At 37.5% G+C, this 23845-nt stretch overlaps 1 protein-coding gene across 3 annotated transcripts in view; it reads right to left on the reverse strand.

The window, feature by feature from the left end:
• Nucleotides 1-23845, reverse strand: part of ADAMTS19 (ADAM metallopeptidase with thrombospondin type 1 motif 19) — a 144449-nt gene that overhangs the window by 10687 nt on the left and 109917 nt on the right. For all 3 annotated transcript variants that reach the window (XM_014954817.1, XM_014954818.1, XM_014954816.1), the window contains exons 17-21: nt 21691-21848; nt 20049-20202; nt 16999-17134; nt 14499-14703; nt 12509-12661 (exon numbers count right to left, since the gene is read on the reverse strand). In XM_014954817.1, coding sequence (XP_014810303.1) covers nt 12509-12661; nt 14499-14703; nt 16999-17134; nt 20049-20202; nt 21691-21848 — 806 coding nt within the window. The remainder of the gene's footprint in view (nt 1-12508; nt 12662-14498; nt 14704-16998; nt 17135-20048; nt 20203-21690; nt 21849-23845) is intronic.

Here is a 23845-nt window from a genome sequence, read left to right on the forward strand (position 1 = left end):
CCTTTTTCTTTCTAGCTCTTCTTTCTGGTGTAAGAATTAGTACTGGATAACTGTTCAAAACAGGTAAGATTTTAAAGTAAGACAAACAGTGCCTCAGCTCACCTTGGATAAGTTGGGCTAGAGATAGGGTACCTACGGAGGAAACCATCACCTCACCTTAAGAATCTGGACCTCTTCTTCTTCTTCTTTTTAAAAAAAATCCCCTTTTTAGCTTCTCATGCAGAAAAATTCAGTTTTTTGGTGAAAAATGCAAAACTGCCTTTGTTAACAAGACAAGAAGCAACTGCAGGTTTACAAGTAAAATTTTGTTGAAGAAAACCACATACAATTTGGTGTAATAAGATTATTAACAAAATAACAAAAATATTTTTTTTTTCTAGGACAGTATATAGAAATATATACTTGAGAATATCATTACTCATTTACTCTGAACCCATAATAGGGTTTGATAGGCATCAGTCTTAATAGGCTCACTGGACTCATCTCAGAAGTTGCAAATTCTTTGTCTATATTTGACACCTGCGTTCAGTTTCCCAATTTCTTTCTTGGATAAACTAATGAAACACTTCATGATTTAAAAATCTTGATTGTCTCAATAAAACTATTTTGTTTTGTTAGTACAGTTGGACTTACTTGTTCATTTAGGAAGCCTGCTTAGAGAAGTACTGGTGGGACAAGAATCTTCTCAAGTTCAGGGAAGGCTGATGCTGTAATATACTTCTTAGAGGACTATGCAAGGAATGGGTAAAAGACCCTTGAATTTTGAAGGGAAATTTTTTTGCAAGACTAAGGAGTTTTCTCGTATGGCACACAGGATAGATCTGTATCCCTCTGGAACCAGAAAAAGAGCAAAAGGAAGGGTACTTTTTCTGGTGGATTCTTCTACCAGCTTTATACTGACTTAAAAGCCTTTGTTACGAAGATTTTCCTTTCCTCTACAAACATAAATCTGATTATGATTGTATTATTTAAAAAAAAAAATACTGACAGAAATGTTCCTGAAAACTTAGAAGTGAAGACTAAACTTCAGCATTAAGCTGCAAAAATTCCATATATGACAACCTGGAGTCCTGATCCAAAAAAGAAACCAGACTGTACTACAGCCTCTCTTTTCCTCTCCCAAAATAAGCAAGGTATTAGTATTTTTCTCTCACAAGCTATGTCAAAGCATGGACAAAAACTGTAATACCGTAATAGATACAGGAAGCCATGTTTCTTTAGGCAATTGATCCAAACTCAAGCCAACAGTTTCACCACAGCATTATTATCTCTTTTTTTCAGATAAAGGTGTAGCAAAATGTGTAGGCCGGCCTGACTAAGCTTAAATGTGATATACTCCCTAAATTGACTGAAGACCATTACAGTTTACAGATCTGTAGGACACCCGTAAAATTATTTCCATGCTTCTCAGTGTTGTGAAGTCTTAGATTTTATTTCCCCAGTTCTGTAAATTGCATTTCTCCTTCATAGTTTTTAAAGACAAAAGAGATACAAAGCTAAAACCAAATATTCAACTTAATTTTTTTGATAAAATAGAAGTGTGATGATTGTGATATTCTGAGCTGAGGGATGTGAAAGCAAACTGTATGAGCACCATTTCTTTCGGATCTTTATCCTCCAGCCAAGGAAACAAACAACTCCAGTCAACAACACTTTTACAGAACTATCGCTTGTTTCCAACATCTTTATGAATATTTAATCAATTCTAAAGACAGTAAAGGTTTGCCTAAGGCTTTATGTTATTTTTAAAGTATGTCAGCAAAGAAACTGGGAGACAATTACTTGTTAGAGCCATGTGATAAAATTGGTTTTACAGATGCAACTCATAACTTTGTAAGAGGATTCACACTTAGACTCAATATTATACTGCCAACACTTCGTAAACAATCCTTTATATGGCATACTGTATATATGACTGCCATTAGTGCCTAGTGATGAATATGACATTATTATATCTCACTCTTTCATATCTGAGATATAACTGCACGATATTTTGGCAGGAGATCACTTTCCATTCATTTTAACTGTCAAACATGCAAACAAAAATCTGGAAACAGTTAGATTTGATGATGTCATAATTACCTTTATCTTTCCAATGAAATTAATTGGAGTATGTCATTCTGGACTGATGAAAATGAACTCTTAAAAAGAATTTGAAATATTAGCTTTTGAAGATCTAATTTAATGCTAGCATATACCACAACGCTGGCCTGCTGCTCTGTAGAAAACTTTCCAAGGAAAAGCACAGCTCATCAACACAAAAATGTAATTAAATGATTATGGTATTTCTAATTCAAAGAACCCATTAAAGATATAAAGGTAATGTCATAGGAGGGAAAAAACCCTCCAAGAAACTCCTTTCTCTTCAAAATTTCTACTATTTTATCTACATGTCAAAAAACTGGTTTGTACCACACAAAAAACCCCCTAAGTATTTGCCTTTAAATATCATCACTCTGTGTAGCACTCTCAAGTTTTTCCAGTAGTATTACAAGTAAAAGAAAGAGCTCATCCCTAACAATTACTTTACTTCCACTATATCTACCAAATTTTAAATCATAAAGATCTGAAGTGAAGAGGTAACTCAGCTAAATGGATATGAAAGACATTAAAAAAAAACAAAAAAACCCACAAAAAATTGAGAGTTTATGAGGAAACTCTGTTTTTTCAGACTGAAATACCATGATTCCACATGCAGGTAATTACTTTTAAAATAAAAACCTTAAAAGAGAAACAGAAAAAATTAAGTAGAAAAATAACTTACAACTATAAAAAAACCCTTCCAGGGTTGTTTTAACCTGGTTAATTTTCTCTTCAAAATGTCTAAACACATTCTTCATTGGAAGAAAATGGACTTCCAGAAAATGATTCTAACTGCTTTATTAGCAGGAAAACCATACTGAAGTCTAACACTTTCATTATGTATGATGAGGTCACCAAAAGCATGACTGTCCTGAGGGAACTATCAGAGGGCCAGGAGACAGACGATGTTGACCTAGCTAAATTGTGATCCTGTGATAAACTGACCAAATAATAATTATTACTTTTGGGTGAACTCCTGTTTTATGTCAACATTATTGGAAGTATTAGTGGAAGGATTAGATGAGTGAACTCTGAAGATTAAACATAAGTCTATGAACAGCCTGAAACAGCACAGATAAAGCAGAAGGGTAAATCTGTCTTGTAGTATTTAAAAATATGTACTATTCCCTGTAATTCTTTAAAACTGGTAAATGAATAATGTTACATAACTATTCTGATTCTCTCTTGCCAGTCAGAAATCACAGAGTTTAATTTGGAACAATTATTTCAGAATCAATTTTCAAGAATTAGTTATTAATTTTATTTTTGAAGTATTTTCAGCTAGTAACTAGTTACAAGCTCTTAGAAAACAGTAAAATGTAAGAATCCCACAGATTGAAACAAAGTAACAAAAAATAACGACAAATGTGTATGTGACAGAGTAAATTCATAGAAGATCAAGCTTATTACAAAAATGAACACCTGAGGCAGTATTATCTACGATAACTGCATGAAAGATAGGATAAAAAAATGCACGATAGAAAAAACCACACAAAACCCAACTAGATCCCACAAGAGCAGAAGGATTACATAAGTTCTAACAAAACCCAAGTGAGCTGGCTAAATGAGTTACATGTTGGCAGATCATAGAGATGCTGAGGAAAACATTTGGAAAGAGATAGAGATGATCTTAGAGATGGAGATACAACAGACAAAAGAACGCCTACTGGACTGAGTCTCAGCACTGGAATGAGTAATTGAATTTTTCTGCACACATTGACAGCTTTGGAATGACTTGTCAGCCATCAAAGAAAAAATCTAGGCATTTTCGTGAGCTGACTGATGAATTGATTTGCCCAATACGTATCACTAAGGAAAAGCAAGACAGAACATTAAAAGAGAAAACAGGGTAATGAACGTGCAGCAAAGGCCTAAGCTCAAAAGACAGGTCGTCCAAAATGTCAGGAGACTGGTATTCTCCTCCAAACTGTGGGACCAGCCATGAAAAGTTAGACAGACTGTAATGTTTTCCAGTTTGTATACTGAGATAGTACATAGAGGTACATAATGCACTTCTCATTCTACTTGCTCCTTTCTTACTTACTTGTGATGTTATGTGGTGTTATTTTTTGTATATAAATTTAGCATCGCTTCTTAGGACACTGAAATTCTGATAGTGTAGTTAGGCCCTATCTTACAAAATTTTGTTGAGAAAAATCTTTTGAGACCAGGCCTGACTGAGCAAGAATTAGTGCACATTGACCAAGAAATCAGCACAAGGACACTGAAGGGAAGCTGAGTGTTACTGCTCTTCCTCATTCAGAAGAGTACTCTGGGATACACATTCTGCGAGTCGGGCTATGAAGTTCGGCATTGTAATGGTTGTGTAGTAGAGTGTTGAAGATTTCACTGGTAAGGCACCATTCATCTACCTGCTGAATCATCTACCTAGCCTTCCAGAAGACTCATTGTTCAAAGATCCCAGCAGCCCTCAACAAAAATTGGTAGGAATTTCTGGGAAAGCACATGACAAAGTCCTGGATATAGGACATTGCTTATAGGCAGCAATTTCCAAGAATGTCTTCCTTTTTTTAAATCTATGCTTGTATGCATATGTATGAATAGCTATCTCCCCTGCAGCAGTAATGCCTGACCTGGCACTATAAGGCTCACAAACAGAAAAGTTTGGCAATTGGTATTTGGCCTGATCTAGACTGCACTAGAATGGCTTGGAAGACAGTGGCAGTGGCAAAGGAGGTGATGGGAAGCTACTACTGCTGTCTATGACTTCTGCCTTTGTAGCTGCATGACACATCTCCTGCTAGAAGGCATCTCCTTCACCTGGCCTTGTTTGCTCCAAGAGATCATGTCCAAATATTGAAAGACAGCACTGAGCAAGCCTCAGCACAAGCAAGTGGGTTCCTGCTATCTTCTCTCTAGCATAAACACTTAACAATTATTCAAAGGCATCCTACTTGTACTTCTAGCTCTAATAATTATAGCTAAGGTGTTTTGGGTTTTTTCTTTCTAATTCTAGTTTTCTGGTTTATAATTCAATTTTTTTCTCTTGAAGACAATCCCCATCTCCTTTTTAAAAATAAGATCCAGTATCAAATTCTAATGTAATACAAATGTACATGTATGATTTTCTCTTTGTGAAGATGTTAAACCATCATGCTTAACAGTTTAACCATATGTTCTCTCTGAAACCGTATCTTTGTATTACTCTGCAACATTTCAAGGAGCCTTTCACCTAGTTGGTCCAAAAAAAGCTATTTCAAGAGCTTATCCAGTTGACAGCATCTTGTTGACCGATCTACTTCTCATGAAAATATTTCAGCTTAATTTTGGGAAGCTGAAGAAATCAATTTTTAATTTTAAAAAGTGCCTGAAAAAATATTCTTACCATTCTAGACATTCAAATTTTTTACCTCATTACATATAGTTAAAGATGATTTTTAAAAATTTTAAATGACAAAAAAAATTGTTATAAATTAGCATTTTGGAAATCTAATATATGCAGGTTTTGGATTGCAGATTACTGACTCTGTTCACCACACCTGAAAAAGGCCATTAATGTTAACAGACAATATCAGCACTTTTCAGACTGCCAAATACCCACACTGTCACTTTTCTGTAAGGCTGTAGGAAGAGTAATTTCTTCGAAGTCAGTCATTTGTATGGAAAGAAAGATGTCAGATCGCAAAGGTCAGCAGATGCCCTGGATCTCTGAACCCAATATACCACTAAAATATCTATCACAGCTATCTATCCTTTTGGGCAATGCCAGATTGCCAAATCTGGCAACTCAATAAACAGTTAGACAAGCTGCCAGTACAGAAGATAATTACAGAAGCCAAAGGGACAGTTATTTGTCAACAACACAAAACAGCAAAATACAGATCATGTATACAGCATGGGGACCCACTGTCTATTCAACTTTAGATAAAATGGGCTACATTGTGTAGTGGAAAGCTTTTGAAAATTCATGCTGACACACCAATTTCTGCTTCACTAAAAGTCTGCCTTGATGATACAGACCCATCTTTCTCAGACCAGTAAGCCACACTCTAATCAATCATACCATAATAATCCGTGTTAAGGACTGCCAAACACTGGTAAGGCAAACAGCAGCCAGACTGCTTGGCTGATACCTATGGGTTCAGGCCATCAGTAGAACCACAGAGGATATGGCTGGAAGGAGCACCCCGAAAATTTGTACAGCTGCCCAAAGGTTCAAAGGCTATGACTGCATACTAACAATATATAGTTCTGAACTATGGTGGAAGAAAATGTCATATATTTATTTATAAAGGTCTCAATTGTCTGTTTTAGCAATACTTTTCTATTTTTACTTCTACTACCAGGGAATAATAACAATTCAGCTTGCAGGTCTATTTCAGACCTCTCTTTCTTTTGCCATTTCCCAGAATGCCTCTAATTGATATTGTTTATGAAAGTGACTTAGAAGTCCACCTTTTCACTACTGATTTGTGTCCCTAGCAGGCATCAGCATGCTTCCCTCGAAACCCCTCCTTAAAATCAGCACAGTACAGAGCAATTGCTGAACTCATTGATGTTACCCTTTCCTTTCTCAGAGAGGCCACAAGAGTGGCTATGTAAGTGAAGCCTCTCTTTCCACATACCACTCCTCCTGACGGCACCCTGCAGCATGCTGTACATCATGGAATGAAGCCATTGCTGTACAGACCCGCTTAAGTATAGGGCCGTATTTGCCTCTGCTAGATGCTGTCAACTTCCAGGCATCCTCTTCTAGCTAGGAGGGTCGCGTTTTTTAAATCTGTTTCGTTCCCTTTCCTTTTGCATTATACCATCTCTCGTACTCCACGAGAGGGTCGCTATGGGCATCCACTTGTCTACGTCTTGAAGAGAACACTCAAAACAAATGTATAAAGGCTGTACCTTCTGCTTGAGACCCTCTCCTAGGATGCATAGGAAAAAAAAAAGTAGCTGCTATCAGGTGGATTTAAAATGTTTTTCTTTTGTTTTCCTTTTCATTATCTGTTTCCTTATATGGCTCTCCCCCTACCATGTCACTTGTCAGAAAAGACTGCAGGCATCTTTCAGCAGGAACTGTAAGCTTCTTCTGTTCTTGTTCAGTTTTATATGGGGACAAATTCTGATGGGAACTACTGGTGGTCCACATCAACTTTTTTCTAATACAACCCCACTTACAGATAATGCAATTCAAGAGACAACAGAACATCCACCTATAACTTGATTGTGCCTCTTGATTCCTGTTTGGCATTCCTAAAAACTTTGTTTATCCTAAAAAGGCTCGTAGCAGAAAATCAGCAAAGATGCCCCAGTAGATCTGAGATACAGATACCAGAATTTCTGATTTATGTGTGTTTTGTGTGTGCGCAAAATGCATAATGTTTACTTTTAAAATCTTTTCCAGTCTTATTAGTGCTTTTGCCTATTATTAAGGGTGGTCTTGTTCTATTTTTCTAGAAACTACCATGACATTACATTTATTCCAGGCAAAATAATACAGTATATTGATCTATTAAAAAAACCCAACAAACCAACTTTATCTGAAACGAGTGATGTTAATATTACAGGATTGGTTAGAAATGTACAAAAAATTTCCCACTCTCATTTCATTATATTGACATCTTCCATATGATTAACTCATACTTCATTTCTGAAACAAAGACATACCTCATTTGCTGGAAACTTACTGTATAATTAAGTCAATATAAAAGTTATACTCTGATGCCAGTATTATTTTGATTTCTATTATTTCAAAAAAGGTCATATCATTTCTTTGTCCATAAATCTATTAATAGTGTCATATTTTGACTCATGGCCAACACTGTTCCATTCCGGGAATCTGAAAAAGCTAACATTTTTGGATGAGGAACCAAAGAATAAAACCCAGGCTAATTACCTTGTCAGCAGAACTGTAACATTAATATTATTCAAATTCTACTTTTTTTAATTGAAGGAGACCAAGATAGTTGAGTTTATTTGAGTCTATAGCACTGCATGTACTGCCTTAAATAAATAATTGGGAATAGACAATGAATTCTGGCGCTGATTGGTGTAAAAAAACAGCAGTTGTTTCAGATGTCCTTTCAGACTCACTGGAAAAAGATTAGCAGATTAACCTTTGTTCCCCATTTTTGCTTCTTCAGGTGAACAAAGTGAACTCCACCCCAACCATTGGAACCATTATCCCAGATGTCATATTCAACTCCTCTCTATCTGTGGTCCAATACAAAAATACCATTTAGAAATTATGCTCCTGCTGTTTCTTTAGTTTCTACTGAATGCATCCTCTTTCCAGCCTCCATAGCCAAACTTCTTTTTAGAATTTACACCATATTATTTTCTCTGGTCTCCTATATACACATCCTTTTTATTTTTTCACATCTTAGAAATGGCTGCTCCTAAATTCTACTCTGTTAGCCACTGGTTTGAACCTGCTATCCCCTGCTGAACCTCTCCAAATGTTTCTGATGTATCATGTCAAACTTAATCTTTAAATTATTATTTTCAAAACCCAATCTCCAAATTATTCCCCCTTTCAAAATTCATCCTGCCTCTCATGCTTCATTTGCTTCACCAATGTTCTCAAGATTCTAGAAAATACAAAAACCAAATATGCACAACTTTTTTCATAAAGTAAAGTACCCTAGACCTGTCACCCCTCGAGCACCCTACGCTGTTGACATTTAAGTCTTTTTTGGGGAATGACTTCTACAGTGATGTAAACTTCTCTAGTAAGCCAGGAAGGTGTGTAAATGTGGACTTCATATGCATTTCATTTCGCCTCTCCCCTGTCTACTTTTTTATTCTTCTGAGCATGACCCTGTCCTTGTAAAGCCTTGAAATGGGTGGCAATGGGCAGTTTAGTAAAAGACACTGCTTCTAGTAAGACTGAGCTACACCTCACCCTAGCTGGTGCTATAGTAGCTATGAGCTTTTCTCATCTGAGGGTCACTTTTACATTGTTAAGAATGGTATTCCAAGGACAGCATTCACTGAGAAAAGACAATGTAATTGGTAACATTACTAGATGCTGGCTCCAGAAGCTCAGTTTAAGCTTTTATTCTTTACTTTCTCATCATACTCATTTTCCTCATGAGGGCAGGCAAAGAGCCCAACTGATGTAAAGAACAGTAATGTTTAGCATATTGAGCCACCTTGCTGACTTAAGAGCTATTATGGAGTTTAATGCTGCATACAGTCCAGGTTATACAGCATGCTTTTAAATTGATTCAGAGTTTTAGAAGGATTGATGTGTTTATTGACCTATTGGAACTTGCAATTTTGGTAAAATTTCTTTGATCTTGGTATTATTGTTAAAACATTGAGCAGAAGAATTATTTGATCTCTATGTGACTGTACGTCTAAAAAAATAACTCTATTACAGCACTACTATGATTATTAATAATGTTATCTTCTCAGTAATAGTCCAATTCAAGCTTCATTTAAAATTATGCCTTAGGAGTTCAAGGGGAACAGCAAAGCCAATAAGGATCACATTAAGCCTCTTGTTTCAATGTGTGAGAAGCGTCATTTAAATTTTTCAAGCCAAGTCTTGGCATTAGCTTGGGGGAACTTGGCTCTGCTCAAAGGAACAACCTTCTGTCAATGTCAAGAATGATCCTAAAGAGTAAAAACAGTGAACACAGAAGGCTGCACTGAACTTCTAAGTTAGAAACAAACAGTGAGCAAAGATTAACATTTATCTGAGCTTTCCATTTGTTTCCCCCATTGCAGACATATTAACATGTATGCCATGACTTCATGTTGCTATGTACTCTAGCAATGGAACAGAACAGTAACGGGGAAAAAAAAAAAAGGAAATCCAAGTATATTTTAAATTGAACTCATGTCTCTGTAGAGAATTTTAAGTATCTATTTTTTAGCATAAATCTTGGAAAAATCTCAGCTGCACAGTAAGGCTGTAAGTTAACTGTACAAAAGGTTTTGTCAATTCCATATGAAATATTTCCTCATCTTCTGATTTTGAAGCTTAAAGTAGAATTTAGGTGACAGTGTTACAGCTGTGACGGTGAGAGGAAAGCAGAACATAAAAGATGTCAGCAAATTTTAAACAGGAAGAAGTACATTCATCTATGACATGGATGTTTCTGAAAAGTACTGAAATAGAGAATAAAACTCTTCTTTTCTCCAGAGGGCACTGGGAACACAGTGTAACTGTCTGAGCATCCTTACATGGCCTCAGCAACCCGATTTGAATGACTGCTTCAACTAACAAAGCAGATGGTCATTTCTCCATTATCTACTCCCTGCTGGTACTAATGATAAATGATGCAGCTTTTTTTACTGCAGTTCTGTGGTATGGAAATGCAAATACTAAACTTCATTGCCAAACACATCTTCTTGTAAAAGTAACTGCTACTCTAGTTGCCCCTGTTGTTAAAAAAATTAATAATTATACTAATTTGTGCTTTTGAAGTAGCTAATGTAGGGGGGTTATCTTTTAGGCTTGTGAAGATGTTCCAAAATATTTCAAAATATTTAAAATGATCACTGCTAGAAAAAAAGACTACCCTGTATCCTTCAAATGTGAAAAAAAGTAAAGAAAATGGAATAAATAGTAATGTGAGAGTGACAATTTGTACCCCATCATCATAAAATGGGAGGTCCCAAGCAGAATTCTATGAAACAGTAGTTGCCCACAGAGTACTTGCAGCTAATTCTTGGAAGACTGGCTAGTGATACACTGCTGGCTTTAGTCCTTGTTTCCAGCTGTTACATCACATGAAAGACAACTAAAAATACATTAAATACTTCTCCATACAAGCAAGTTAAAAACTGCTGCAATGTTAGGCACTGAAAGTAGAAGTGTTGTGTGCAAAGTTACAAAAAGAAGCAAGGGGGGAAAAAAAAAGTACAATTTCTGCTAAAGTGTGGTCTGTGATATGGCATGAGAAAACCTTGACTCTTCAGGTTCAATTTCAGTATTTCAGCATGTTTTGGATATTTAAAACCGTATCAGATGTTCAAGTCCCAGCCCAATTACACACTCAATCACAAATCTAACCAGTATTTTCTGTTACAGTTTGGCCTATGCTTATGTAGTTCACTGAAATAAAAACCCAAAGGCCAAGGAAATAATGTACTGACAGCTACGTGGAGTGTTCAGAATAGACAGTAATAGATGGTTCCTAGATATTAAGTGGTCTATGTAGAAATTTAATAGTTTAAACGTGCTTCCTTATAAAGCTGGAGAGTGTAACTTATTGGAAACACAAATAAAATATGCAAACACAAATTAATGAAATATGCAAACTGAGGTTGGAGTGAGCTGCAGTTTCTGGAGTTGCTTGCCTGCCTACTGGCAACAGTAAATTTATATCAGATTTGCACGGTATTGAAGATTCATCTCATGCTTTTTTCATATTTCTGATTTTTATTTTTATCGTGGTCTTAGTGTGACTACATGTTTTAATTTTGGATTTTGGGTTTTTTGTAGCCTTATTATTCCCTCAACTGAGAGATTCCTAAACTTCTGATAAAAGCAATTCTTAAAAAGCACTCAGATTGCAAAATCATAGAATAGTTTGGGTTGGAAGGGACCTTTAAAGGTCATCTAGTCCAAACCCCCTGCCATGAGCAGGAACAACTTCAACATCAGGTTGCTCAGAGCCCCACCAACCTGTCCTTGAATGCTTCCAGGGATCGGGCATCTACTACCTCTGCGGGCAACCCGTGCCAGTGTTTCACCACCCTCTTCGTAAAAAATTTCTTCCTCATATCTAGTCTAAATCTTCCTTCTTTTAGTTTAAAGCCATTACCCTTTGTCCTGTCGCAACAGGCCCCCCCAAAAGTTTGTCCTAGTCTTTTCTGTAGGTCCCCTTTAAGTACTGAAATGCTTAAAGTAAGGTCTCCCAGGAGCCTTCTCTCCTTCAGGCTGAACAACCCCAACTCTCTCAACCTGTCCTCATAGCAGAGGTGCTCCATCCTTCTGATCATTTCTGTGGCCCTCTTCTGGATGTGCTCCAAGACGACCATGTCTTTCCTGTGCTGAGGGCCCCAGAACTCGACACAGTACTCCAGGCGGAGTCTCACCAGAGCAGAGTAGAGGAAAAAAATCAAGATGACCATGTTTTTCCTGTGCTGAGGACCCCAGAGTTCTGTGGCCCTCTTCTGGATGTGCTCCAAGACGACCATGTCTTTCCTGTGCTGAGGGCCCCAGAGCTCGACACAGTACTCCAGGCGGAGTCTCACCAGAGCAGAGTAGAGGAAAAAAATCAAGATGACCATGTTTTTCCTGTGCTGAGGACCCCAGAGCTGGACACAGTACTCCAGGTGGGGTCTCACCAGAGTGGAGTAGAGGAGCAGACTCACCTCCCTTGACCTGCTGGCCATGTTTCTTTTGATGCTGCCCAGCCTATTGCAAGGTCATGTACAGCTTTTCATCCACCAGGATCCCCAAGTCCAAAACTTATTATGTTGTGGAGCACTAGTATCAAGGATGTCTCACCTTAGACCAATCTCCCATTCTCCAGATGTAGCATTTGGAATAGTCCTCACAGTCCTCTGCTTCTTTAGGTCTTGTGGACAAAACACATTTCTTGCGGGGATTGGTGCACCTCACAGTCCGATGCCGTACTCCCTTACCACACTTTACAGAGCACTGTTGGAAAAAGATAATTTTCAGGATTCTAAAAAAGTCATAGTTGCCTCATTTTATCCCATTTTAATGGCCTTTGCCAGGCTAATATAAATATTTCAAGACTTCAGTGATTTCCTGACTTCCAATCTTCAATTGCATAGACACTGGCTTTGTTAAAAAATGGCAAATCAACAAAAAATACTTATGGGGCAGAATGATAATTAGATCAAAAAATATTTGCTCAAGAAAACTCTAGGCTTTTGGATAAGGAAACATCTGAAAGGTTATGATGAAGTGAATGCAAAATGTTATATGGAAAATATCAGGCAATCTTTGTTCTGTGAATGCAAGGAAATATAATGAAAGAAACTCTAAATAATGTTCATTGAAATAAATTATGAAGCACCTTCAGAAAAATTCTACTAGTGTCTAATAGACTTATTTTGGGAGGGAAAAAAGTTAAAATGGAAAAGTAAATATTCTAAAACTATGCAAGAACCCAGATTGAATTTGAAAATTTAAAGTCACTGCATATACAGTATGTGAAAACTTTCTTTTAGACAGAAGGTCTTAATCTATGTTTTTTTCCACCATTTCCACTTATATTGCCAAAAATTATGCCATTTCCTTCTCAAAACATTATCATTGCTTTTGATCATCCCACTGCTTGCAGATCAAAACTCTCCCTTGCCAAGCTGATTATAACTGCAGGAAGCAGTAATGGCTAGCATCCAGTATAATGGTGATAGTAGGAATGGCCATAGGAAACACCTCACTCTTCAAAATATTTATTGCTTCCAACAAAAACATGCTTACTTATTTCTCATCTCTCAAGTGAAAACAAACCAACTAAACAATCTGGGTTTCTTTCTTGCGCCTCTGTAAGTGAATACCATTCTTCTCACAGCCAGCCCATGCATTATAAACCTCTGTGTACCAAACCAAAAACTGCTGCTATTTTCTTATCTCCTTGAAAACTTTCCCTATGTCTTTCTCCCTTGGGTATCAAGGGCTGCTGCTGAGCAGGAGTCCAAAGAAGGAACTGTACCCACATGCAGAATCTGCTACTTGTATTTTGAACCCAGAGGGACCCATAGCACAGCTTATGGTATGGGAGGTAATCAGATTTGCCTTGCTCTTCCAATGGAGACAGACACTCCATATAAAAACTTCAGCTTGTCCAGATGGCAGTGATAACACCATCCATCTTCCACCACAGTCAATTACTTTTAACGTAGTGTAGCTTTTTAGAGGAAGAAGAAAGTCAAAGAGAAATACACTTTAAAGATCTTAAATTAATAAAGCTTTTGGAGTAATAATTACATTCTACAGCAATGCTTCAGGATGCAATGTATGCAAAATTGCTTTATTTATAAGCCCTTTCACCCACTGCTTGTGCTGATCTTGGAAAAAGAAGTGAGAAGAGAGAGGAAGGGAAGGAAATGTCCTTCTTTGCAAGCAGCTCCCCTCACAGCCTCTCTGAAGCACAATGGTTGCTGATCAACATCCCCTGGAACAAAAGTATGTCAGAGATGTTCCAATCTGAACCCAAGGTCTAGTAGCTGATAAGCAATGGCCTTAATTCCATTTACCCCGGTTACCCACTACTACAGTCAGGACATAATTGATTATACGTGCTTGAAAACTGGCCAAAAGAAACTGTTCCAGGACATTAACTAGGTAAAATGTATGTACGAATGGTTTTCTTAGTCCCTTATCCCTTTGCCAAATCATTGCATGAGGCCCATGAAAATCATTAGTCTGAGCTGTGATGCTTGCTACTGAAAAAACTGTATTTCCAGAAAATAGTAAGGTATAAATAATCACTACGAACTATTTTTATAAATAAATACAGCACCTCGGACCAGACTCCTGCCTCCCACACAGTCATGCAGTCCTGGCCTTCACAACGCTGTGCAGAAGCAGGCTTTGGCCCAAGGCAATCCCTTTCCCTAGCTCTGATCAGGGTCCCATTTCTGAGCTGCTGTGTGCAGGCTACTTGTCTGTTCTGGGTCCCTTTTCCACATGTCCTTGAACACGGAGTCCATTCTGTCATCATCCATCTACAAAGAAATACAGATAATGCAGTAACAAGAAATCAGGGAGAGAAAACTACCACCACATCATCTTACTCTCTTCCTTACTAGTACACACACCCAAGACATACTTGCATATTTTCTGCCTCCTTTTAACTTCACTTTGTGAAGTTTTACATTAATTTTTTTTACCTTAAATACTATGTTAATGCTCATATAATTTCATTCCCTAGCCCACCATCCCCATTTTTTTAGACCACTCTTGTCTCATTTTAATTCCAATTAGAAAAGGCAAAAAAAATACACACAAATTTTAAAGATGACAGATCACTGATCAGCCTGTTATTCTCTATCTATATGGCTATCTATATGTCAACTGCATGCCATGCATGTGCATTCTTTGAAAATACTCAGCTGTAAGACAGAACCACTCCTGCGTGAAAGGCTCGTTGCACTGGAGAAAAACAAAAGCTCAGACTTCGTGTCCTTCAGGGTCAGGCCTAACTCAGGTTCAGTGGTTTAAATCCTAGCAGCAAGGAAGCAGCTTGGCAAAGCCTACATACCTGGGGAGCAATTGTTCTAGAACATAATTTTCCCCAAATGTTCTACAGCTCCAGACTATGGCCATGAGCCTTCAAAAATCAAACAGCTCCACAGTACATAAGTGTGTCCCAGGAGACTTAGATTACAAGGGAGAACTTTTAGGAAACTGAGATTAAACAAATCTGTTCCAACCTTCTGTCACGCATTTGGTGCAAGAAAATAAAACATTTAACTAAGTTTTTTTTATTATCAGTCCAGAGACTCAGTTTACAAATCACAGCCTGTCAAGATAATGCAATAGAGTTTAAGATACTTCTTCAAGTGCCAATAACAAACTAGTTATGCAAGCATATGCTTTAGTTACATTTCTGTTGAAAGCTAACAGTATTTGTTTTGTAAGAATCACTAACACTGTTTTAAAAACTCAATATACAAATTATGATCATTATGTCCTCCTACATTTCTCAGCACAGCATCTCTGAGTAGCAATCAGCAATATTTAAAATGTTTCATGTTTTAAGCTGAAAAAACTATGGAACATTGATAATTTATAGTTGGCAAGGCCTCAGAAAAAGATCAGACTATTCAATTTCTATCCATCAAGTGCATAGTGATGTAAATAAAATGAAATAAAGATCTGCTCAAGTATGTATATAATGAAATACAATAATCTCTCCAAAGTGTAATGCCCTACTCTGGGGAAGTCCAAGCATCTGTGGTTCGGTCTTACTCAAAATGTATCATAATTTTAATTTTATCAATTTTAGCATTTCATCCTTTCCAAGAAAGCTATGTCTTCTGGTTCATTTTACATACTTTCTTCAACAGTATTTACATTTTATTTATTTTGCAGTGTTTTCTTTAAAAATACCATCTACCTCTCCTCTAGATGAGTGCAGTAGACCTGTCTGTCCCGGTGCTTACGCCTGGTGATGCTAGCTGACTATTTCTTGCTGCTCTCCCTTCCCTGGAAAGCTGGCAGATACCTTCCCCATGTCCACACAGTACTTGGGAACAGTCATAATTCTTAGCTGCCATTTGGAAGCAGGATGGCAAACTCTGAAATGGGACACTGTCTCAGCCTGGGCAGCCAATGCAAGGCACAGGCTGACAGCTCAGCTGCAGGGACACCAAATGGGGTGGGTTTTGCAGGGCACAGATTGCACGTTGCAGCTGCCTTCTGGGCAGAAATTGAGAGAAAAAAAAGCTCCTCCAGCTTCTCCTCCCTTCCACCATCAGAGTCTAGCTCAGCATACTGATCCACATACAAAGGGATCAGGAGAGAGGGAGGAGAGGAGCAAGGGGTAGGCTCTTTATACTTCAAGTTGCATCAATGTGGAAGATACAATTAACAGATTTTTATTTATTTATTCACTACTTAGTGCACCCAGAGCTTACTGAGAACTTCTGAAAGAGTGAAGCCTTGATTGAACAAAACACGAAAATATAGAATTAAAGCATGGGATTAAATCCATCTTCATTTGAACAGACTTTAAATTTCAATTTCATAGTACACATCAGTCTGTGAGAACTCTTCCTGATGAAAGTAATGAGCTGCTTTATTGAATAAGATTTGATTTAGGCATGGTGCTTAAGGGCTCTCTTTCATTAAAACTCCAGAGAAACAGCAGCCTGTGCTTTTGTTTTCCCTATATTTTGCATTATAACCTTTTGGATGTACGTATTTACCGCACCTTCATTGCCAGAGGGAGTCATCTTCCTTAGCACCCAGGATTTATGCACCTGATATTACAGTTAATTTAACCAAATCATTATTACCTCGTCTGGCATGGCCGTTCATTGCACTTGCGGATCTGTGGTTCAGGTTTTGTTAAATATTTGCACTTCTTATTGTCCACAAGACTGATATTCTTGTTCATAATCTTTGTGCAAGAGACTGTTGTCTTTCTTTCACCTAGTAAAAAAATAGAGCAGGTATGTGGGGAAACCAGGAATACACAACTTTGATAAAAAAGGAAGGACTAAGCTGTCTTTATCATATACAGCAATTTCATGTACAGTTTGGTAACAGAACTGTAAACCCTGTGAAAGAAAATCAAAGCTAGCAGGGAGCTTAAGAGATATATTAAAGTTTATAGGGAACACTGTGATTTTCTAACCCAATCTTTGCACAACACTGTCAACAGATTCTTGTTGCTCTGTTCCTGTAACTGCTCATAGGCCAAACCCTTAGTCTCACTGGAATAATTGTTTCTTTGTCAACCACTGAGGCCCCAGCGCTGAGAAAAGCTTGCAGAAAAATTACATGGAAAAGTATGGTTGTTCGTTAATATATAAAATAAGGAAAGGAATGAGAAGTCCTGCTTCTCCATCTTGCTCGAGCTCCGTAGTTCTGCCCGGTTTAGCAGTATATGGGCAGGCATGGCTGGCACTCAGCTAAAGGGAATCAGCACATGCAGGCACAGTGAGGAGCCTGTGCTATTCCCCATGAACTAAAGAGGCCACACAACTGACCTGATCTGTAGGGTAACCATTTAGGAAGTTGGTCTTCCTCTGCCTGCAGAGACCGAGTGCGTGTTCTACACAGAAACCTTGCCCTGATGGGTGGGTTGGAGCCTGATGTCTCCTGAAGCTGGAGGCATTAGAAATCAATATAATGCTACTCTAAGCAGTAATTTGCAATTATACAGGAGCCTGGTTTTAGCAAACTAGCAATCCCTGAATTAAAGACTTCAAGTAGCAGAAAACAGGTTCATACCCATTTGTTCCTATGCTTACGTTTTAACACTCTCTTTGTATCTGGAAGTTTACCAACAAACAGGGTGCATGCAGGGGCATGGCAGACTTGAGCACGCTACCTTCCCCAGCAGTAAAAAATGTGCCTGTGGATGGAGCAGTTAAGTTACAAATGCACATTATGTGTGTGACCACAGCTGACGTCTTACACAGCGCTTGTGTATATAAGAGCACATGCAAGTAATCTATCATATAGAGCATTTGAAATGTTTGACTATTCTTTTCTGCATTTACATATACATCTGTGTATCCGTATTCTCTCCCACACAAAGAAAGCTTTTCTGCAGCACAGGAGGTCGCAGACCAGTTACAAATATAAACATGCACGAAACCACATGGCTTCATCAATAGTTTCATCCTGACATACACTTTAAACATTTAAGCAAAACTACCAATAATTGTTATATTCTTTAATCAGATTCAGCAAAATATTGATGTTAAAAACTGAAACACAAATATTTACACAGGGTACAAGCTGCAGCGTTTTAATTTCATTATTGCTTCAGATTTAAGCCAAGAACTAAAGAACAGTTAAAATGGTTTTGTCTAAAGTAGGAAAAATCTTTCACTTGTATTTCAGAATATTTGCAGTAAAAATAACTTTCATGGAACTTTGTATTAACTCAGCTATTTTAGACAATAACAGAAAATGAAGGCCAGTTACAACAGAATAATATGATAAATAAACATTACAGTAAAACACTTAAGTGTTTATTTAAGCATTAATGTAGAATAAATTACCGACACACTGCATTTTAAGACTTCTCCAGATGATAGGTAACCTTAGAAATATTTGGGGCAATAATGAGAGATTGTGGTAGCATTAAAATTATTCTAAAAATATTTCAGGAAACTGTAAAAAGCATGAATACTCCAAGTGAATAGGAATGCACTACTAGGAAACAGAGGATGCTACTAGCACCACGTACAAAATACCTTCAGGGAAGAAGCTTTCTTACCAAACCACAAAAAGCATGTTTATGGAAACTACAGCAATCTGTCATGACACCAGGGTTGTTCACAGAGTTAAAGGAGCTAGAACACTGTGTTCCTTGTGCTACTGTTATGAGAAAGTAAAGCATTTCCAGGCCCTCTTATTCAATCACAAGGTGCACAGCAGTTTTCAGAACTGCTGATCAGAGCAACCATCACTGTTGAGGTCTAAGCAGGAAAGACAGGTTTCAAAAATCAGTATTTCAAATTCACAGTGTTAAGTCTGATTAACTGCACAAAATATGAACAGATCTCAGTCTATAGACTGCATTCACTAAAAAAACCTCCAAATTGTTTTTTCCAATTAATTAGCTAGTTGAATAACCATCTTCTGAACAACAGTTTTAGAGAATTTTCTTACAGCAATACTGTTCATGTTCCAGTATTTGTTTTCATATCTGTATTTTGTCCTTCCAAATTTACATTTTTTATGGTTTATAAACATAAACATAGGGAAAATATCACATCAGCATACTAATATCTGCTGTTGTAATATTTGTTCCATATGTTTCTGGATCATCCTCAAATCATGTTACTAACTGTACATATTTGATCTGAGACTGGGGTTCAGCTTTTCTGTAGTTTCAAATGTCTTTTACAGATCATTTATCTTCAATAGTTCCAAATACAAAGTGGAATGCATATGAACTTTCTATTCTTGTTCTAGCTGTTGCACTTGTATTTCTTCTTGGAAACAATGTCCTGAACTTGCTTTGTTAATCTAGATTTTGTTCCTTCACTACCATCTTTTTCTACTTACGTTATTTAGTTTGAATCTTTTCCTAGAGTTACGACTATTCTTTTAATATAATCAGGAAGCATGAGACTGAAGTATGTCCATCATTGTACAGAATCATACAAGCTGCAATGGATATTACTATTAAAACACCGACCATCAGAGTTTTAAATATTAATACACTATGTGTATCAATTGAGATATATATACACACACAGAGTGTATATACATATATATGCATGTTGTATACACCCACATATATGTATTGTCTATGTACATCCATATTGTATCTAAATATACATTTTTAATGTGTGTGTGTTTGTGCATTTTTCTTTTATTTTACCTCCTCCACATACAGCATCACAGTCCTCCCAGCCCGAATGAGTCCACATGAAAAGAGGCTCTGGTACTTTGGAGCTCTGATTCTCAGGAAGAGGATCCAGTGGGATTGTGTATTCATAGTGCAGACCATAGCTCTGGTCATGGAAAAGCAGCACCTGCAAGACAGAGAGAAGGAAAACCTACCTATGTACACAGACACTGTGGAAGACAAACTCTGAACCATGAGGAGATGATCTTGAAAAGTATGACAGAATGACTTAATGTCCTGTAGCCTTTCAAACTTCCTGATGGATTTTGTAGAAGGAATTAATGAGACTATCCAAATCCAGACAATTGGAAACATTACTTTACTTAGCACAAAGGTCAAAAATCTGTCCATGTGAAATAAGAAAACAAAATTCACCAGAAATCTGAGAGACATTTATTTCCTGTGATTTCAGTGGTCTTTAATAGAGGAAGTCTTTCTTACAGGCATCAGATTAGAGGCACTGGTGAGGCCTCACCTTGAGTACTGGGCCCCTCACTACAGGAAGGACATTGAGCTGCTGGAGCATGTCCAGAGGAGAGCCACCAAGCTGGTGAGGGGTCTAGAGAATAAGTCATAGGAGGAGAGGCTGAGGAAACTGGGCATGTTTAGTTTGGAGAAGAGGAGGCTGAGGGGAGACCTCATTGCCCTCTACAACTACCTGACAGGAGGTTGTAGAGAGGTGGGTGTTGGCCTCTTCTCCCAAGTGAGTAACGACAGGACCAGTAAAGTTGCGGCAAGGGAGGTTTAGATCAAATATTAGGAAGAATTACTTTACTGAGAGGCTGGTCAGGCACTGGAACAGCCAGTGCCTGGCTCCAGTGGTGGAGTCGCCAGCCCTGTAGGTATTTAAGAAATGTGTAGACATGGCTCTTCAGGCCATGCTCTAGTGTCCAAGATTATTGGTTTGTGGGTGGGTGTGATGTGGTGGGGTGTTGTGGTTTTTTGTTTTGTTGTTGTGTGGTTTTTGTTTGTTTCTTTGGGGTTTTTTTGTTGGTTTTTTTTTTTTTTTGAGGTTGGACTCGATGATCTCAGAGGTCGCTTCCAACCATGGTAATTCTGTGATTCTGTAAAAATATTTTAGGTGTACCAGACAATTTCTGGAATCCTTCTGGAAGGATTTTGAATTGTGAAGTACTTCCTCATCATGTCTCCTTCATTCTGTCCAGTGACTATCAACTTTTCCTCCCCTACACTGAAATGCATCAAAACTGTACCTCTTCATGGAGAACCTGGTGACTGCAATCCTCAAATGGTGATGCTGTGCTATAGTCAGGATATATAGGCAAGGTAAAAACCATCTGATATTAATTTGAATCTCTCTCCTTAAGCGGCACATCAGCTTTTGTAGGAATGTCATAAATATTCCTGAGACCTTCCACCTTGCCTTAACAACATAAAGATTTTTCTTTGACTTAAATGCATTTTTTTAGCAGTAGGCTGACAGATAAATATATATAAGCAGGTGTATGTGTGTATATATATATATACACATATATATGTGTAAAAGCAGGTATATTTTACATAGATCTTATTATCTTCAGGAGGCTGGAAAAAATATTAGTTACCATGCTATATGATAGGACTCCGGTAAAAAAAACAAATCATATTGTCATACCAGTAAATGTAAAGGTGACGTTGTGGGACCTTTGGCTGATATCTTCTCCCAGAGACCTCTCCGAACATAATGGACGGTCGTCCCAGCAATATTGAATGTTCCTGAATGCTCTATCTTCCAGTCACTATTGATTGATTGTTTTCCAGCATCTCGAAGAGCTGCAAAATACATGAAAAAAGACCAATATAAAAGGTGTCTGTTCAGTAGTGATCTGGACCTCTTTCACTTCCTGTTTGGATAATTTAACAAGTAGGTGAAACCACCTAACTCTGTTTGCAAAGATATTTATGGATTCTACTATACATGAACTTAAATTGGAACATGCTTCAGAAACACTTTCTGGAAGGAATGCTTGGCAAAACCATGTGTGTTTAACGTTACTTGAAGTTAACAACAGTGTTTTAATGCCTGAAGAGACTGACAGTCTCCAGCATAATTCATAATTCGATCACTGAATTAATTTAAGGCAAAGCCAACCATTCTGTATTCCCAGGATGGTCATTTCTATAATCCATAAAGGCATGGGAAACAAAATTTTCACAAGACACTCTTCAAGATTTGTGGAATTAGGCTAAAACTTCAAAAAAAATCTAGTTGATTGTTCTTTCCCATATAATAAGTACATTTGCCTTTTTCTCCACCTTGGAATGTGACAATACTACCGTCACCCTACCTAAACACTTATTTTATACACTTTCACCACATAATTTGATGCTTCTAACAAATAGGAAAAGCTTATTCTTTTTGGCTGAAATGATTTTACATTAGTTTCCACAGTAAACTGAATAGACTCTTCTGTGAAGGACTTGTAATTTTCCTTTATTTTAGTTTATTTTTTTCAGATCAGTTCTGAAATAATCACGTGAAGCAGAATATACTTGAAGTCACCTTCAGAACAAGAGGTTTTACACATTCCTCTTCATTGAAATTGCACGCTTGGCATCAGGCTGTTGTAAGAGAACCTCAAAAGTTTAAGACTTGTCCAAAAAATTTTTTTTGAAGTCATAAGTTAATGTGAGTCACTCCTGTAATCATCTTCTCTCCTATTCATATTTATACTGTTATGTTTTGTTTCTATGGGAAACAATGGCAACTGGTCTATGGACTGGCAGAAATACAATTGCGTAAGACACCACTGATGTGTACCACTCCAGCACTGTGTAATAAATGTTAAGACTATAAAATCCATTAATGCTGTGGAACAGCCCTGTACTAAAAATAACCTGTGATTTTGCAAGATTTAAAAATTGGTATTTCAGGTTTAAACATTCTATTATTAATGGTAATTAAGTTCTATTTAGTGTTTAAACTGTAGGGGCCAATCCTCTTCCCAGTGGAGAAACAAAACAAATGTACTTGAAAACACCGAGGTCCAGTTGGGTCATGCTGCTCAGATGGAGCAGCATCCTCTCCCTGGAGAGCAGCAGACCTTGCATCATTTTGTCTTGTCTTTAAAATGGACATCTGTGCCACATGCAGAGGACTGGAATCCCAGCACCAGAATAGACAAATATGCCAGATCTTGCATTTTCTGCTGTCAGATTCCTCACTTGAGCCACCAGGCTAAGATGAAGTAGGAAAGGGTATCCTCAGGCCTAAACCACACCACACGTGTACTCCCACTCTGCTTAGCTTTCAATAAAGGAGGATTTCCTGGACAAACTAATGCAATACAGGAAGAAATTCAGCATGTAAGCGTATCCTCTCTCAGGCAATACATGTCAAGCAATACATCTACAACTAAAAAGACAAAGAAAACTCAGACCGGGAAAACAGGCTGTAACTGTTAAAAAGACCAAAATTTCAGTAGTAGCCATCATCACAATCACAATAGTAATAAGTGCAATGTATTTTTTAATTACTTCCCTAGGGATATACACTCTTCCAATTTTAATGAAGTGCAAGATGCTACACAACCAGAGAGATGCAACATTTCACAGTTGCCTCTCCAAGTGCTTAGTGATGAGAAACAGCACCCAGGTCTTGGTCCTCCACTTGATACCTCTGTCTGCGAATCCTTTTATTGTTTTCTATGGAAAACTGTAAAATACTACACCACTATATTAACTTTGAAACTTTTCCTTAAATTGAAATTGCCACACTTTATGTAGAGGCTATCAGAAAATGCACTAATATCAAAATAAGAGGAAAGTTG

The sequence above is a fragment of the Calidris pugnax genome, unplaced genomic scaffold, assembly GCF_001431845.1.
Source record: "Calidris pugnax isolate Ruff unplaced genomic scaffold, ASM143184v1 scaffold157, whole genome shotgun sequence".
NCBI lineage: Eukaryota > Metazoa > Chordata > Aves > Charadriiformes > Scolopacidae > Calidris > Calidris pugnax.